The sequence below is a fragment of the Echinops telfairi genome, unplaced genomic scaffold (assembly GCF_000313985.2).
Source record: "Echinops telfairi isolate 266 unplaced genomic scaffold, ASM31398v2 ScPeMD7_60;HRSCAF=208, whole genome shotgun sequence".
Taxonomy (NCBI): domain Eukaryota; kingdom Metazoa; phylum Chordata; class Mammalia; order Afrosoricida; family Tenrecidae; genus Echinops; species Echinops telfairi.
The window spans coordinates 42259595-42279720 of record NW_022103958.1 but is presented as its reverse complement, the minus strand read 5'-3'; the positions used below and the strand labels follow the sequence as shown (position 1 = coordinate 42279720).

General features: G+C 37.2%; 1 protein-coding gene across 1 annotated transcript in view; it reads right to left on the bottom strand.

Annotated features, from left to right (window-relative positions):
* SBF2 (SET binding factor 2) overlaps window positions 1–20126 on the bottom strand; it is a 353360-nt gene that overhangs the window by 222993 nt on the left and 110241 nt on the right. Inside the window, exon 3 of the mRNA XM_045291145.1 lies at window positions 14331–14468. Coding sequence (XP_045147080.1) covers window positions 14331–14468 — 138 coding nt within the window. The remainder of the gene's footprint in view (window positions 1–14330; window positions 14469–20126) is intronic.

Genomic DNA, 20126 nt, shown 5'->3' with positions numbered 1-20126 from the left:
GTTGTTTTCTCCTCCAGATTGTTCATCCAGCCTGTCCTATCCAGACAGATGGTCTGTATCTTAACACGTCTGTCACCCATTCTCATCAAACAAGTTACAGACTTCTACTCCAGATGAATGGCTCTCAAATTTTAGCATGCATCAAAATCATCCATTCTTCTCTGATTCAGAAGACCTGAGGTAAGATCCAAGAATTTACATTCGCAACAAGTTCTAACAATGGTTTACTCAAAGGCACCAATGATTCTGAGGATGGTGCAGGAACACGCAACACTCTGCTCTGCTCTACAAAAGACAGCCAGTCTTGGATCGGACCTGACTCCATGGGACGCGAACAGCAACAAGCTCCAGGTGAAAACTCCTGCTGCTGATCCACGGCCCACATTTTGGTATCATGCCTCTTGACTAACTTCTATAAAGGGGCGTGAGACTAGCTAACACAATGTCACATATGCCAGACACTAGACGAAGCAGCCTATCCGTATGCATAATTTATTTATATAATAAAACATTTTATTGAATACAACTTATCTGAGAAAGAAACCCAGGATCTCTTGGAGAAATGGCTGATTCCGTATTTGGGTCAGAAAATGTTCAAAATGATCCTGTTCACCTTGCTGTAGCAGAAAATAAAGAATCTTAAAAAGATACAAGGGTTCCCACTGGTCAAAGAGTTACCATGAGAGCATGATAAAGAGCAGTCGACTGAAACACATCAAATACATAAAAACCCATCTAAGTCCAGGGTGATTTTAAAAACGGATTACTACTCAATATTTCTAGGAGTGTTTTGGGGTACCAAAGAGACTCCGATTTTAAATATAAGGAGGCCAGAGACCATCTATTAAGTCTTAAAGGCAACAAAGACACAGACACATCATCAGATGAGGGAGGCCATTAGCCTGAGGCCGTAACGCTCAGTGTCCAAGGACTCACAGCAAGGATGCTAGTTAAATAAGACATGGAACAAAGGGAACTGTCACAAATTCATGATTGGTGGCAGAACACTGTATCAGTTACAGGTGGGACTACAGAAGTAGGAATGGGACTACATTATTAGATAGAAGAGCTCACAAAATTGATCCAGGGCTTTCTGACCATGGCAGTTAGGACATGTCTGATAGGGCATAATTCATGACTGTGATTTTTTTGTGTGTTGTCCCCAGTACAGTGCTCTCCATCAAGGGCACACCCAGGCAAGCCCCTAAGAGTGGGGTGGAGGTAATCCACTTTCCAAAGCACTCTGTCTCAGGGCAGGATTATCTACATCCTTGGTTAAGGATAAGAAGGAATTCAAGGGAGGCTTAATCTATGTGGGGACTCTACAAAAGGATTTTGGGACATCACTGACACCCATAGTCTTCTGCAAACTGGGATGCTCAGAATTTTAGCTCTAACACAGGAGCCCCGGGGGTGCTGTGTGGGTTAGGCATTGGGCTTCTAACTGCAAGGTTCAAACTTACCAACCACCTCACAGAAGAAAGATGAGGCTTTCTGCTCCTGTAAAGATCTATAACAGTGGTTCTCCACCTTCCTAATGCTGCAACCCTCTAATATAGTTCCTCATGTTGTGGTGACCCCCCTCCCCCAACCATTGAATTATTTTCGTTGCTACTTCATAACTGTAATTTTGCTACTGTTATGAATCGGACAACCCTGTGAAAGGTGGTTTGACCCCCCAAAGGGGTCGTGACCCACAGGTTGAGAACCGCTGATCTATAAATATTTTCACAGTATTGGAAAACTTATAAAAGTCACTATAAGTCAGAACCTATTCAATGACAATGGCTTTGGGTTGGTTGGTAATGGTAGCTAGGCCACTAATTTACTACTCTCAAAAAAATTCTTTTTAATTGAAATAGTCAAGTTCACTGTAGTTGAGGAGGGAAAGTTCGACTTTGTAAATGAATTACAGTTCACACTTGCAAAAGGAATGGCAGATTTTTAAAACCTATTTGTTTGGAACCATGACGTCAAAGGCTAACACTAACTACCCCAAATGCGCTAATCAATCCCAGTATCACTCTAGGCAAAATAACCAGAAAGTATATGCCTTTTGCTGTCATGTAATAGGAAGGATAACAAAATCTACAAAGTTGTCTTCATGATTAAAGACTGAATCTAAAATCTGAAAAAAAATGTTTTAAGTAAAGCTGACTTTTACTCACTGCTGGTGGGATTGCAAAATGGTGCAGTTACTTTGGAAGCCAGTGTGAAAATCTCTTTTAAAGCTAAGCATAGTCCTATCATGGAATCCAGTAATCTTACCCCAAGGTGTTTACTCAATTAATTTGAAAAACTATGTACATACACACACATGCACACACTTTCACACAAATGTTTATAAAACTTTTACTAGTTAATACCCAAATCGAAAGCAACCGATACGTCATTCACTAGTTGAATGGGTAAACATATGATGGTACAATAGGGGCTACAATAGGCATTCTATGCAATGAACTATTTTTCAGAAAAAATTCATTAAAAAATAGAACAACCTTAAAAGTCAGTATGAAAAATGCTACATTGAGTATATTTCCAGTTATATAAAAAGGCAAAATGTAAATGGACTAATGGTTGCCAGGTTCATGGGGGAAGGGAGAAGAATGAGTAAGAGAAGCTTCAAAAAACTCCTGGGAAAATAGCATTGTAACATAATGGAATTTTCCCACAACCTTTTTGAAGTTCTAACATAAATGAACCATAGGGGATTTTTAGGGCAGTAACATGACCCTGTATGAGACTGTAAGGGTAGACAGAAAACATGCATTTCCCAAAACCCATGGAACAAAGAATGAACCTTAATATTTGCAAGTTAAAAAAAAAAATTTAGGAGGTGGAGGAATTCTAGGAAGGAAGGAAAGCTGGAATGAGAGAATGTCTTCTTTGCACTGCATACATATAAAGTAACTTCATTGAAGAAGGGGCAGGTAAGGGGTGCGGGCGTAAGTATGTTTAGAAATGAGTGGGGTCAAAAGGAATTGCACACAAGCAGAGTCGACAGCTCCTTTCCACAAAGGGGCTGTTGTTAGATGCTGTTGAGTCATGCCTCTTTTTCACCTCCCTGTTACTTTATCAAGCACAATGTTGTTTTTCAGGGACTGGTCTCTGGATCACATGTCCAAGGTCCTCATCTACACATTCAAAGAGTACTTCTTCTGAGACAGATTTATTGTACCACAATTCTGATATTGCTATATATGTCTGTTGAACAGAACAATTAAGTAAATGGTGTCAGAGAGTGGGCCAACTGTGGCTCATGTCCACTGCATGTGGACAGAGGAGAACTTTATGGGAACCCGATTTCTAGGCCTTTCTTCTGCAGTGTCACTGAGTCAGTTGAACCTCCAACCTTTAGGATAACAGAGTGCACACTGGTCTTCCCTCTATGAAACCCACTACCATCAAGTCGATTCAGACTCTTATCGGCCCTATCAGACAAAATAAACTGCTCCTGTGGGTTTCTGAGGCTGATCATGGGAAGAGGGTGACAGGGTGGCTCAGTGGTAGAACTCTCACCTTTCACATGGGAAATCCAGCTTTGATTCCCGGCTAATGCACTTACCAGGAAGTCAGCAGGAAGTTTTTGTTATTGGAGGTTTGAGTGTTATGATGCTGAATAGGTTTTGGCAGAACTTCCAGACTAAGAAGGTCTACGAAGAAAGGCCTGGTGATCTAATTCAAAAAATGAGCCATGAAAACTGTCATAACAGTCTGTCACACAACCAAACAAGGGACAGGACTGTGCTGCCCTTCATTCCATTGTGCATGGGGTCACCGGGAGTCAGAGGTCTATTAAATGGTAGCTAATAACAACAATATATAGAGAAGTAATTCATTCACCCACTGCTAGTAAATTATAAAACTAAGGTAATGGGTCCAGAGACTGGATACCTTAGAAAAACATCTAATTCAGCCTCCTCCTTTTATAGTCATGCAAAATGCACCCCAGAGAGATTATAAGGTTGGCATGTAAACTATAAAAGATGACTGAAATGTTTACATACTGAGTATCTGCTAGGTGCGTGGCATTGAAGCTACAATGGTGACATGAAGCATACATTCAGGCAGGAGAGACTAAATGAAAAGGCAAGTCGGCAAATGAGAAAAATCATTTGTGCTAAAAACTATGAAAAGAGACAGAATGACTGAGTGGCAGCTAGTGAAATCTGAGCAGAAGGAGCCTCTAAGCAGCTTGTCTCTTGAGTGGCGAAGGGAAGAACATTTCAGACAGAGGCACAGACAAGTGCCAAGAACCGAGGGCAAGCTTGGGTTAAGACAAGCTTAACATACACTACAAAATAAGTAAGGTCTAAGTAGCTATGGGAGAAACCACAGCAGAGGAAACTGAAATTGGACAAATAGGTGCGATTGTGTTCTCTCGGATCTTGAGGACAAGGTTTAGATTTTTGTCCGAAATGCTAGGGAAGCAAGCAGGGTAATCTCATTTCTGTCTTTAAAAGGTAATTCTGGTGCTGAATGGTGAACGGGGTGTAGAGACAGCCAAAAAAACAGGAAGATGAAATTTTCTCTGGCAGATCACCTAAAATAAATGGTAGAGTGGAAGCAGGGGAAACAGGAAATGTAGGACTGAAGATTCACTTTGGAAGTAGAGTTTACATGGCTATCATGTGAAAAGGATGAAAGAAAGGGAGTATAAAGAATAAATCCAGTTTTTATTTGTTTGAACACCTGAGTTGGTTTGAAAAATGAAAGGGAAGTAATGAGGAGGCACTAGGCCTGAAACACAGTAAGGAACTAAAACAATTTACTGTATGTTTCTTCAATTCAACCAGTATTTTTTCCTATTATAAACAGGCCTCATAGCATTTGCAAAGTATCCAGGAAAAAAGTACCCCTCTGGCCTCGACAGTTCTGTTCCTTCTTCTGGTGGTCTATAGTGTAATCCATAGTCTTCACCAACACCATCAATTCAAAAGCTTCAATTCTTTTCAGTCTGCCGAGCTCACTGTCCAGTTTTCCTATGTATATGTCTGAAAATACTATGGCTTGGGTGAGGCACACCTTATTCTAAGATGATAGCTAGTTCTTTACAATTTTAAAGAGATCTTTTGCAGCAGATTTAATCAATGTAATAGCTGCAGTATGTCATCTGATTTCTGGACTCCCGATTCTTTCAGAGTTGATTATGGGTCCAAGCAAAGTGAAATCCTAACAGCGTTACTCTTCTCCACGTTTAGCATGAGACTTTTTTATTTTCTTTACACTGAGTTGTAATCCATACTGAAGGCTTAGTAGTTTTGGGTCTTCATCAGCAAGTGCTTTAAGTCCTCCCCTTTGCTTACTGCAAGTGAGGTTGTGTTATCTGCATATCACAGCTTGCTAATGATTCTTTTTCCAATCCTGCTATCATATTCTTACTAATAGTCCAGCTTCTGGAATTATGTGCTCAGCACACAGAGTGACTAAGTATAGAAAAGGCTACAGCCCAGACACACACCTTTCCTGATAAGAAACTGAACAGTACCCCCTTGTGCTCGAATGACTGCTCCTTGGTCTATGTACTGGTTTCATATAAGTACAGTTAAGTGTTTGGAAACTTCTACTCTTCTCAGTGCTGTCTGTAATTTGTGACAATCCACAGATGAAAGCTGTAGCACAGTCAGTAAGACCCAAATAAACACCTGGTATTCTCTGCTTTCAGCTAAGATCTGACAGTAATGATATTCCCCTCATTCCATGTCCCCTTCTGAATCCAGCATGAAATCTGGCAGTCCTTGTTGATATAATGCAGCAATTGTTTAAAATTATCTTCAGCAATACCAATCTTCATGTGTTTCATTTTAATTTTTGATAACTTCAATTTTTCCTTATTTATACATCAAATATTCCATGTTTTGATTATTAATGAATGCTTGCTACTGTCTCTTCTCATTTCGAGTCACGCCAGATTACACTACATCAAATGAAGGCACTAAAAACTCTGCTCCGTCTCCATTATGAAGGTCCACTCTACTCTGAGGAGGCAGCTCTACCTCAGCCATAGTTTGAGTGCCTTCCACCCTGAGGGTCTCATCTTTTGCCACTATGTTCCTCTGCTATTTTTGTTCTATAGGGTTGCTTTGTTCTCGAGCTAAGATTTTAATGCTTAAGATCAACTGAAGGCTTACCAGGTTCCAGGGGACTGTTCAGATTCAGCATTTTGCCCATTCCCATTTTTAAAACATATGGGACACTGACGGAATATTGAGTTAAAAACATAATCATCACCATTCATATTGTAAGGAGGATCATACATGATATTCATTTCTGTTGTAACTTATCAAATAAAATACAAGCTGAGAATATGTAAGACCCCCAATTTTTTCTTTCAATAATGTCAGGCTACTTTTTTGCTAGATTCTGGATAAGATCTTAAGATTTATCTTTAGAAAAAAGTCAAATAGTGTTGATTATTCCAAGTCTCCATTATTTCCCTACTCCCAATATCTAGTTTACTGAGCTAGATTATCATTGAGTAAACTTTTCTCAAGAGATGTAAGCTTTTTCCAAGAAGTTGTTTATCACAGTGACATTCATAACATTGACAAAATGAGAAATGAATGCCCACTGGAAAACATTAAATATTTCCATATGGTCAATTAGTATTTGGTCATGAATTAGATTTATGTAGTTTCTTAGTACAAAAATTGCCTTCTTACTAAATGAAAATATGCCAAGCTTTTATTTTTTTCCAATCTCTTTCAGTTCTCCAAATACATTCTAAATTTTCCATATGGGCACAAGGTTAATTTTTGATAACCAGAAGGGAAAAAACAAACAAAGAAAAAAAAATTATTGGACTGTTCTTCAGATAAATCTATCAAATGTTTTGCATGTGACTTTCTCTGATGCTCCAAGTTTTTCCATCTAGAAATCAGTTTAGAAATTAATTTCTATGACTTAGTTTTTATTCTAATTGCTTTATTATTTGGAGTTGTTTATGATATACTGAGGATTTAAATTTATTTTATTTCCCCCCAAAAGCTTCACAGTTATTTAATAACATTTGTTGAAACATGCAAGTAGTACTTCTCTTATCACAGGTTAATCTTCTACACACATAGCAGCTGATTTGGGACTATCTCTTCTGCTTCAACATATGCCTTATTCTTAAAAGATAATTCTGGTGCTATACAGTGAACAGGGGATACAGACAGCCGTAAAAACAGGATTAAATATATCCATAAGGTCAATTAGTATTTGGTCATGAATTATATTTATGTAGTTTCTTAATGCAAAAAATGCCTTATTACTAAAAGAAAATATGCCAAGCTATTATGTTTTCTAATCTCTTTCATTTTTTCCAATACACTCCAAATTTGGAGGGATATAATTTTTGTAACCTTGTAGTGTATAAGTCAGTCTTTGGAGATGGATATAGATTGCAGTTATTTTATTTAATACTGGAATATATCTGAATAAGTCATTTCTTGTCATCTGTAAAATGGGAATGACAATACCTACTTAATCGTGTTCTTGTGAGAAAAAAAATAAGTGAATAACATATATATGTAATACTTTTATATAAATAAAATTAATTTAATAAAATATGAGTAAAGCTTTCATCATATGGTGCCTAGAACATGGTAAGCCTTCAATTGATCATAGACAATAAAATCTTTTACCCTATCCATAAAGCTTTTTGCTCGAATTACCCTTTCGTTCCCCTTTAAGTCACAGATTTTCTTTCTTTCTTTTTAATGCCCTCTCAGTCCTTTAAACTGAGACTTATTCTAGCTGTCCAGTCATCAGTAGTTAATTATTTCATTAAATTGGTACTTAGCTTCTACTTTGGCATAATTTGGTTCTGTCTACCAAACTAGATTTTAAATTTACTGATATGAAGAAATATTATTTTATATTTTCTATGTCTCTCCCTCTTTATTCTTTATCTTACTTCCCCAAATAGCCTCATTCTATTCATCTTTCTTGAATGAAATTTTATTTCCTGTCATACTGACCAAATGTCTTCACTATAAACTACATAATTATCATTGTTTCACAGGCAGGTTTATCTATACATTAAAGGACTTAAAATATACAATTGAACGAGAAGTCTAGGTAACTATGCTTTTTAAGATAAACTCTAAAAAGTCATGTCCTAACAATCCACAGAGGAGAAAACAATGGGCCGACGGTTTCAGGGAAGACACAAGAGAGGGGGGCGCAGGAGAAAGGAAGTGGGGTGCCAACAAATCCAGGGACAAGAGAACAACAACGGATCTAAAATCGATGGCGAGGAGGGTGCAGGATGCCTGGTGGGACTTGATCAAGTGTAACGTGGCAGAGAGGAATCACTGAAACCTGAATGAAGGCCGAACATGATAGTGGGACAAGAGGAAAGTAAAAAAAAAATAGAGGAAAGAACTATGAGGCAAAGGACATTTATAGTGGTCTAACTACAGGCATGTACATATGTAAATATATTTATATCTGATGATAGGGAAATAGATCTAGGTACATATATTTATATGTTAAGTATTAAGGCAGCAGATGGACATTGGGCCTCTACTCAAGTACTCCCTCAATGCAAGACCACTTTGTTCTAACAACCTGGCATTCTGTGATGCTCATCTTCCCGACATGATTGCTGAAGACAAAATGGGTGCATAAGCAAATGTGGTGAAGAAAGCTGATGGTGTCCAGCTATCAAAAGATATAGCATGTGGGGTGTTAAAGGTTTGAAGATAAACAAGCGGCCATCTAGCTGAGAAGCAACAAAGCCCACATGGAAGAAGCACACCAGCCTATGTGATCATGAGGTGTTGATGGGAATCAGGTATCAGGCATCAAAGACCCAGAACAAAACATCGTATCATTGTGAATGAAGGAAAGGGCGGAGTGGAGACCCAAAGCCCATCTGTAGACAATTGGACATAACCTCACAGAAGGGTCACAAGGAAGACACAAGCCAGTCAGGGTGCAGTATAGCACCAAGGAAACATACAACTTTCCTCTAGTTCTTTAATACTTCTCCCCATCGACTATCATGACCCCAAATCTACCTTACAAATCCGACTAGACCAGAGCATGTCTACTGGTATAGATAAGAGCTCACAACACAGGAAATCCAGGACAAATCAACCCCCCAGGACCAATAATGCGAGTAGTGATACCAGGAGGGTAAGGTAAGGGTAAGGTGGGGGGAAAAGGGGGAAACCAATTACAATGATCAACATATAATCCTCTCCCAGGGGGATGGACAACAGAAAAGTGGGTAAAGGGAGACAGCAGTTGGTGTAGGACATGAAAAAAAGAAAAATGTATAAATTATCAAGGGTTCATGAGGAAGGAAGGGTGGGGTACGGGAGAAATGAGCTGATACCAAGGGCTCAAGTAGAAAGAAAATGTTTAGAAAATGATGATGGTAAATATGTACAAATGTCCTTGACACAATGTATGTATGTATAGATTGTGATAAGAGCTGTAAGAGCCCCCAATAAAATGATTTTTTAAAAAAAGCTGTATCTTATCTATCATATTTTATTGATTACTAAAAAAATAAATAAATCAAGGATCACTTTGCCTAGTTGGATAATTCTGGGAACATGTTATCAGCAATCTGATGCCAAACGTTTGCTTGTGATTACTGACAATGTTACTGTATCTTGGAAAGATAGCAGAGCCAATGTTTTTAAAGTTGCACAATTATACTTTGGACAGTGTGTGTCCCTAGGTTCTTTCTCTTTAGGCTTCCAAATAATGTGTCATAACATATTTGGTATGAAGTAATTCACCCCACATGAGAATTAAAGCGTCTATTTTTGAATTGATAATGTGTTCCAAAACTAAAAGACAAAACACATTTTTTTAAGCACATAGCTAAATGTCCGTGCCAAAAAATGTGAACTACCTTACTGATAACCGAGAAACAGCTGCTGGAGTTTTGTTTATTTGGTCAAATTCTACCATTTGTGAGTACTCTTTCTAGTACCAAGCAACCTGGACAAAACTTTGTGTTTCCGGCACAGAAAAGATGCTCTGGCAGTTTTTCTAGCACCTGACTGCAATTGTGTAGGAGCCCAAATTCTCAAAACCCTCTTATATTTTGGGAACTTTGGGGAAAAAAATCATATTTAGCTTTGTAACCTTTTGTTTATTGTAAAAATTAAATAATCATTTTTGTCCATTTAACATGGCAAATGAAGATACACATCTGAGATACACACATAAACAATACCTCAGATCTTGCTTTCTAAATATTTTACCTCTTCAAAGAAGCTAGGGCTCCTTGGAGAAGCAGCTGGTTGCAAGGCTGAGGCAAGGAAGGAAAAGGATAAATCTGGATCTATTTGTGATCATAGAAAGGGGGAAATGCATTAAAAAAAAAGGAATGGGGGGAGGGGTGGCCGGGAAAGGTAGCAACTTTAGATAGAGTGGAGAAACATGATCAGGGTATGAAAATTAATCTCACCAATTAGAAACAGACAGGTATCATGTACTCCCACATGTGTTCCTAGAAGGTTACCCTCGCTAGGAAATCACCTAGGCAGTATCTCACCTGTTGATTTTGTATTCCAAATGAATCTCAGATGAAAAAAAATCTCATGATGAAAATTTAAGCATTCTATTAAATTGGAGGGCTGAATTTATTTTTTAAAAGTCAATGTTATAAAAGACATGAAAAAGCTGAGTAACGATTCCAGATGAAAGGAGACAAAAGAAAAATGACAATGAAGTGTAATGCATGATTCCTAGACTGTACACTGGAGAAGGGAGAGAACAAAAACCAATGTTATCAGGTCAGCTGACAAAACTAGCATTTTTTTTAATCGTTTTATTAGGGGCTCATACAACTCATACCACAATTCATACATACATCAATTGTGTAAAGCACAGTTGTACATTTAATGACGGATTATATAAAAGTATTATATCAACTTTCTGAAATTAATAAATGTCCTTTTGATGTAAAGAAAGATTAGAACTACACTTTGAGAAATTTAGAGTTAAGAGAGATCATGAATAGAAAACTTTCCTTTAAGTGGTTCAAAAACTTACAATAAATTAAGTAAACAGGAGAAAATGTTAACAGTAAGTCAGTCTTGGTGAAGTACATATATGAATGTTCTCTGTAATATTCATGAAAATTTTCTGTACGTTTGAAATCATTTATAAATAATTTGAAAAAATAACCAAGAATGCTCTGAACTTCTTTATACATACCTGCTAGCTACACCATCTTAATGTCTTATTTATATCAGGTATATATATATATATTTTTTTGATTGGTGGGGGAGGGGAGGAGATGAAGGAGAACCTAAATAATTACAGTTAGTTTCATCAGATAATTCAGGGATGTTGTATAAAGTTACTCCGAAGACTATGGAAATAAGAGAAACTACTGTATACTCAGCATTACACTATGAAGATCAACACAGAAATGAAAGGTCACCTACATGAGACGATCTCAGGCTGGAGAACCAAATTTATTTAGGCTGAACTCACCAAACTGGGGATTTGGCATACCATTTACTGGCAAAACTGATGAGGGTAAAGAAGACTACAGTCACACACACTTCTCATTTCTGCTTCTATTGAAAAGATAATCTCTGCCTTTGATAGAAGCCAATAGGCCAGATTAGTAATCAGTTGATATCAAATATTCCTTAGTTTGACTCCATGACAAGGTCCTGATGATTTTTTATTTGGCGTCCCACAAATATCTAATAACAAAAATAGAATATGCTGGTAAACGTATATTGTGACCAAATTTTTTTATCACTGTGATAAATTATAAATTATAAAATAATTTTCAATGATGTCTCTAAAATGAACCAGAGATATGTAAAAGCCAGAGGATGCATGAATGCATTTTGGGCTGCCAGCTAATGCTAACTCCAATCTAAGAAATTTAGTTCTTAAGACATGACCTTGCTTGATGCTTGTTCTCCTGAAGAGATCACTGAAGATATGGGTGCTATAGCAAAGTGTAGTGAAGAAACTAGGTACCCAGCTATCAGAAAATATAGCATCTGGGATCTTAAAAGCTTGTTTTCAAACAAGCAGACATTTAAGTAAGGTGTCAACCAAGTCCACGTGGAAGAAGCACATCACTCTGTGTGACCCAAGGATTATAACTAATATACTGTACTCCAAATCTAAAGGAGGGAATGGTGGTATCCGAGCTTAAATTGTAAACACCTGGCTGATAGAAGGCACTGGATGACAGTGGAAGTCACGTTTAAGCCCCTGGTGACCGTGCATGGACCTGGGATGTGAGCAGCCTGGCTGAAAGGAAGAGTGCATTGGAAAGCGGATTGTTGTAGGTGAAGTTAGGTTAAATTTAGCCCCCTGTCACTTGATTTCACTTATGATTCATTTAAATAGTGCTCTAGTTTTTATAGTTTGTTTTCTTTTTGCTTGAGGTTTTTATCTGCTTTACATTGTTATTGTTGTTAGTTTGGGGTTTTTGTTTAAGTTTTTTAATGGTTTTCTGTATCTGAAATCCAAGATAGGTAAATCTATAGAGACAGTAACTAGACTAATGGTTCCTTGGGGATATGGCAGAGGAGGTTGGGGGGAAATGGGAAGCTAATAACCATGAGTCCAAGAATGATAAAAAGGTTCTAAAACTAACTGTGGTGATGACTGTACAACTCTTCTTGATGTGACTGTACTACTGAATTGTATGGTATGCTAATTATATACCAATAAAACTGCTGAAAATGATAAGTACAAGAAATAAAAATAATAAATTATCATGCTATTTTTAATCACTCTAATAAAGTTAGACAATGTGAGCTCATGTCATCAAGTTGATTTATCCTGACAAAATCAGATTTGTGTCTACAAATTTCCAATCTTGAAGTTTAAAAAAAGTAATTAAAAAACCCCCAACTCTTTTATGAGGCCATTTCAGGGGGGAAAAAAAAGCCAATCCTTTCTCCTGGCGATGAGATCCATTCATCAGCATGGAACAGACACAGCATATTCGCTCACTGAACAGCCTCCCAAATCTTGATAATCTCCTTAGTGTACTATCGAGCTTGGAAAACCCAATGAAACCCACTGCATTCTTCTGACTGCCTGGTAGGCAGGAGGTTCTACAATCTGACCTCCACAGAGGACGCCACCATCGTGCGCTTACCAGCAGAAGCAAGCAGTGTGAGACAGTGGGTCCCACAACTTTCCAGTGGTCGGTCGATGAAATGAGGTTTCCACTGGAAGAGCCTTCATCCGAGCTGCTCTTAGTTCTTCAAATTGGCGCCCTTCCCATCTCTGCCCTGAAATTCAGTTAAGTTGCCCAATACCCTGTCATAAATCCTTGATTGCTTAAATTAGATGAAGTAGATTCAGTTGAAACTAAGAATCCCAACCAGTACTCTGAAAGAGCAAATATTTTTTAATTACTAGTGATAATGAGTTAATGTTTACATAAGCTTTTAAACAATTTAAATATTGTGTCAGTAATTTACATGTATTCTAATTAAATGTTCTATATTCTGTCGGCTATTCCTTGAGAAAAGGACTGACAGGAAAAAGCTATAGGTTTAGAACAAGAAGAAATTAATCTTTTTTTTTTAAATTTTATTGGGGACTCTTACAACTCTTGTCACAATTCATACATCGCTTGAATCAGGCGAATTTGTACATATGTTGCCTTCATTCTTTTCTAGACATTTACTTCCTATTGAGCCCTTGGTATCAGCTCCTCTTTTTTCCCCTCACCCGCCCCCACTCTCATAACCCCTTGATAGACTGTACATTGTTATTATTTTCATATATCACACCGACCGATGTCTCCTTTCCCCCAGGTTTCAGTTGTTCTTCCCCCTGGAGAGGGGTATAGGTTATGTGTCGATCGCTGCGATCGGTACCCCCCTTCTCCCTTCCTCTGCTCCTCCCCTTCTGGTTTCACTATTCCCACTCCTGTTCCTGGAATCTGTGTGTCATGAGCTCCCATCCCTTTCTATACCTGTGTACATGTTCTGGTCTAGTCTAAATTGAGAAGCAGCACTGGGGTCATGGTAGTGGTGGGTGAGGAAGCCTCAAGGAACCAGAGGATTACTGTGTGTTTCATCAATGCTTTACTATACCCTGGTTTACTCATCCCTTCCCTGAAGAGGAAACTAATCTTAATACATCCTTAAAAATACACAGGTATGGTATTCCTAAAAATGCTCAAGTTATTAAAGGGCACAATTAAAGCCAAACAGTAACTTCACCTTACGGCTTCTCCTTTCCAACATCAGAATGTCTCTCACTTTTAAAAGTGATCCATAAAACTTACAGCTCTAACATAAAACAAATCTGGCATTAAAAAACAAAAAAGATTCCTCAATGTTAATCCTTTGACTGTAAATAAGGCAGAAAAGAAGTTGTACCTGGAGATTGATCTCTGCCTCATAGAAGGTTAGGCAGGAGCAGTAATGACGATCTGAATCAATGTCTGTCAGGACCACCACAAAGAATGTTGGCTGTCTCCTCTCTCTGGACAGCTGCCACCCACCAGGCTGACAAAACTAAATGGGATTGAAAAGGGGAAAAAAATCATGGTTTAAAAGCATAGCAGCTCTCGTAGTACAACACGCATGCAGACCCCAAGTCCAGCTATTTCCATCACGATATTCAGACATTAGTGACACCACACTAGTAGTCGTATTCTTCAAAGCTCTGCATTTGTAGCTAAATATTTTTAAAGCGAGTTTCCCTTAAGAAGGCTCTTGATGAAGCAATAAACATGAACTTGACCCTTGAGCGCACAACTTAAAAAAGCTTTTGTGCTACAAAGAAAGCAAATACATGTGAAACATGTGGAAGTGTGGGAGTTGTCTGCAGAAAAACATTTGTGCAATTGTTTAAGCTGTGAGCTGAGCTGCTTGCTCGTTTTTTTTCCTCCCAAGAAATACAATTTTCCTTTTTTTTAACTTGAAAGAATAATTGATGAACAAAATATAGTTATACTGTCATTTGTTTGACAGGCATGTTTCAAAATACACATCACCTCTAGATACAGATCTGATAAGATTTGTTACCAATAATAAAATGAGCTTCCAAGCACCACTGTGAGCGTGGCAGATTGGCAATACTTTGAGATTTGATGAGCAATATGGTAATGTCAACTAGTGTGATTTTTAAAATATTATATAATAAAACGAATGTGTCAGCTTTTATTTGGATCTGCAAAAATCTCTTTGTCAAATGGCTGATAAACAAAAGCCAATATTATATGTGCACAGAAGATCCACTCAACATGCAAGGTCAACCAGCAGACTTTATATGTAATAGAGTATGAAAAGTTCTTTGGTAGATCTACAGATTCCACATAGCAACTCACTGTTAAAAACAAGTATTTGAAAAAACAAAACAAAACAAAACAATCTGAGTATTTGTCAAGTGTTGGTGTTAAAATACTCTTCTCCTTTTTGAACAACATATACTCATATACAACTCAAGTTGTATTTTAAATGTATTTCCAAATGACTCCTGAATTTTTTCATATACTTCAACCAAAACAACATATTATAAGAGATTGAATGTAAAAGCAAAGATGAGAATCTAGCTATCAAAGCAAATATCAAGGGTATTTACAAAAAATGTAAAGCACTAACCATTTTTTATTTTTTTGTTTTGAAAAATATCTTCCATAAAAATGTTATTTCAAGTATAATGCTTTTTGCTGTTATTTTGAAATAAATATTTTAAAATATTGTATTTTCCAATATGTAGATTGATAGCTATAACCACATAAATTATACTCTTCAAAAATAGAAAAAAATTTAAAAAACAAAAACTATACTCTTCAAGAGTTTCAAAGTATAATGGATACTAGGACCCAAAAGGAGACCCGAAAGTCAAAGAGAAAACCACTATTCCAGCAAGAATGCTGTTAATATATAACTGGTCTTACCTTAAGCTACCTGGGTAACAAAAATCCCTAGTCGAATTAGAGTTTTTTCAGTTTATAACAACACTACCATGTTTCTCTCAAAATCCACTTACTTTCTCTCTACAAATTTCTTTCATGAATTAAGTATCAAGAGACAAACAAACGAACAAACAAACAGGAGAAGAACACTGCTGTGGGGTCAGTTCCCTCATGTGACCCTTTGTTTGTGGAGTAGAACTGCTCACAAGGGGTTTCTGGGCTGGGGTTTTCATATGCAGTTTGTCAGGTCTTTCTTCCATGAAACTGCTGAATGGGTTTGAACTATTGACTTCTGACCACAAACCACTTGCACCACCCAGGTAGGTGTCTGGTTTTCTAAAATTTCAAAATCAGTAAAGAACTCTCTGATCTTGAGTTGCAGGATAATGATACAGCTAGTATCATCAGTTCAACAAACCTCCCTTCTGATATAAAGCGAATCAGCCATGTGAGCTAATAAGCAAATAATCCCCTTCTCATAAGTAGTAGTGGTGGCAAATGAGCAAGTGCTAGTCTGCTAACTGGTTGATGGCTCAAACTCAACCGTTGCTCTGCAGAAGAGCCTTGGAGAGCTACTCCCTTTAAGACTACAGCCCAGGACATCCTATGCGGCAGTTCCACATCGTCCCACCGGAGTGCTATGGGTTGCAACTGATTTGACAGCAAACACTAACAACAATGTGTAATCACGTGTAAGCTGACTATTAAGCATGGTAAATGGTACTAAAAATTATTACATTACAGAATGAAAGTCTGTTTTCAAAAAATTTTAAATTAAATTACAGGTCTTCAATAAGGATTAGACAAGATCCTTTCATATTAATAGCTATCTATCAAGTATATCAACTTCTTAAGCAGTGTTCCGTTAACAAGTAAGACCATTACTTTTTCTTTTTTTTTTTAACAAATGCACAATTTTATTTACTTTTCAGTAAGTTTAAATTCTTAAGGGATACGGCATCTCATTGGTTCTGTGTCCAATAGCCTTAGCAGGCAGGTTGCTCTGGAATTTGATCCAGACCACACCATTATTTCCGTGGGCAAGAGTTCCCTTTCCCCAGAGGCTCTCGTTTCCTTAGCTTTGCCACCAGCAGTCGCCGTGTTGTTCTTTGCTTTGTACACATAAGCACCTCTTTTTGGCTAAATAGAATTCTGTTTCATCTCTGGGCATAACCACCTTCAATTTTAACAAGAGCCGTGTGCTCCCTCTGGTTCCGGAGACCCCATTTATAGCCAGCAAAAAAATGGCCTTGCCCAGATGCTTCCAGACATATTTCCCATTTGGAAGCCCTGTCCCCAGCAGGCCTCCACAGGCTCCAATGTGGTGAGAAAAGGAAAGCGGAAGTCCACTGCAAGTTACTTCTTGTAAACAAACAGATCTGTTACTGAATGAGCCATCAGATGCTTTGCTGAATAAAATGAGAAAAAGAGCTCTTAATATGTCCACTCTTCTCAAATGCTTTTCACATTCACATAGTAAGAAAACAGAACAGATTTTTTAAAAAAAAGAAAACTGCCCACTGCATTACTGTGACCAATCTGAATAATCTGCTACAGGCAAAATATTGTAGGAGTTCCACTGGATAAAAGTTACTCTGAGTATTTCCTAGGACCGTCATCATATCCAGTGGAATTTTTATAGAGGAAAATTAAATGTGTCTTATTCTCTCTTAAAGTCTATCACAAAATTCTTCCTTCCAGTACAAAAATTATAAACACAGCTTCAAGAAGGAACATGTGAGAATTTAGACAGCTAGACCTACTTACTTAATAAATGGCATTAGTTTCTTAGTTTATAACAGGAATTCTGTAAAAAATGTTGAAATAATTTTGAAATTTTGGGAAATTCCAAGGATCGTTTTTTAGACCCAGTATTTCTTCAAAACTGAATTTAAACTTGACCAACTAAGAGACTAATGGCAATTCTAGGTAGGGTTGGCCAAGATTTAAAAAAAAAATTTTTTTCACAAAGGAGTCAGTTAGACACTAATTACACATAAAACTTCCTATAGTTCATATTATGTTTTTAAAGTATCATTATACATATTTACAGCAAAATTTGAATTCTATAGTCCTAAATGAAATCCTTTTATACACATATTTAGAAAATGAGCAATTATACAGCTCACACAATTGTGTTTACAAAAAATTACTTTTCTAAAAGATGAAAAAAAATGGGCCTAATCTAAAGCAAAATGTCTGTTTTCCAAATCCCTCATGTCTTTTGCATCTGTTCACAAGACTAAGAAATAGAAATTTGGGGGTTGTAGGTGATAATCCCATTATTTAATGGGGAGTGCCTTCATAGAATTTAGATTTGAAGTATAACATGCTAGCTGGTTTAGCCATTTCAAAGTTTAACGAAACATGTACAGGAAGTAATAAATGATAAGGGAATGAACACTACATTTCTTGAACCTGAGCTCAAATCACATTTCTGACAGGAATGTGAGAGGATGTTTAGACAGCTGCAAACAAAGTAGACATGAAAAGATGCAAGCATTGAACAAACAGGATAAAGTCAGGATTTTGCTCACCCTGTTGTCTTTATTAGCAAACAGGAAGAAAAATGCTATCACAGGTGTAAAACCCAAAATGTTTAGAATTGACTGTTATAACTGACTGGCCTACATGTCACCCTCCTTTTTTCAAATCACTGAGAAACACATCTAGTTGAAGTAACATGAAATAATCTTGCCATGTAAACTATAAAATAACAATTATTTAACAATATACACGAGCGTGCATATACACGCTCACTCTATGTTTTGGCCCTTCCACTTGCCTAATCATTTCCCACAGACTGCATGATTCCTTTCAGGAGGTTATCTGTTTCGCTCAGTTCCAGCTTTCTTCAAGACCGTGGCGTAATTTGTTTATGTAAATGTTGATTGTGTTAATAAATTATGCTCCTATAAATTCATACTTATGCTCATATTCTCTGGATAAAAAAATGAACTAAATTTTATAACATGCAACATTCATATAATCATTTATCTTTGAAGGGGGTATACTTGTACATGAGCATTTTTATATAAAAGGTGCATATTGTATAAATAGTTGTGAATTCTGTTTCCCCATATGAATTTTCCCAAGTACATATTGTTAAGAAAAACATTTAATGATAAATATTACACCATCATCTGTTGTCACGAAGTACCGTTAAGTCATTTCTGACTCATGGCAACCTTATGTGTAACAGAGAAAAACACCGGCCGTCTTGGGCCATCCGCACAATTGCTGCTATGTCTGAGCCCATTGTTGGAGCCACTGTGCCAATCCATCTTGTCAAGGGTCTTCCTCTTTTTCTCTGCTCCTCTCCTTCCCCAAGCATGATGTCCTTTTCCAGAGACTGGTCTCTCCTAGGTAACATGTCCAAAGTACGAGCGACAACGTCTTCCATCCTTGCTTTCAAGGAGTATTCTGGCTGTATTTCTTCCAAGAGAGATTTGTTTGTTCTTTTGGCAGTCCATGGTACTTTCAATATTCTTTGTCGGGTCCATAATTCCAATGCTCTATTTTTTCTTCAAGCTTCCTTATTCATTGTCCAACTTTCACCTAAATGTGAGGTGAAAAATACCATGGCTTGGGTCAGGTACACCTTAGTCTTCGAAGTAACATCCTTGCTGTTCAACACATTAAGTAGGTCTTGTACAGCAAATTTACCCATTGTGTGGATTGTTTGACCCTACAGGACAGGCAAAATAGAACTGCTTCCTAGGATTTCCAAGGCTATACATCGTTATGAGAATAGGTAACAGATATCTGTAATATCTTTCCCCTGTGGAATGGCTGATGGATTTGAACTGCCAACCATGTGGTTGATAGTCTGATGCTTAGCCAATTCTGCAACCAGGGTCCTGTATAGCACTAAGATATACATAAAATTCTATAACATAACCAATGCCCTGTAGTTAGTTTTTGTTGCAAAAAGTATTACTAGACTTGTAGTTATTTAAAGCATTTATAATTTTTAAAATAAGTAATGCTGAGAATTGTTTACAGTATGAGCAAGTTGAACACAAAAATGTTTGATTATTCTTCAATTCCTTTTTAAAGGTATGATAACCCCAAGATTATTTTGCTGTTAGATTTCTAAAGAGAAAAAGTAGTACTAACAAAAAACTTATTATGGATTACATTCTGACAAAAATGAACCAGCTTGTGAAATAATAGTTTAACATAAATTTCAGCAGACTGAACTGCATGTTCAGCCTGGTTATGACACTGTCCGATGTGTCTCTGTACTTCA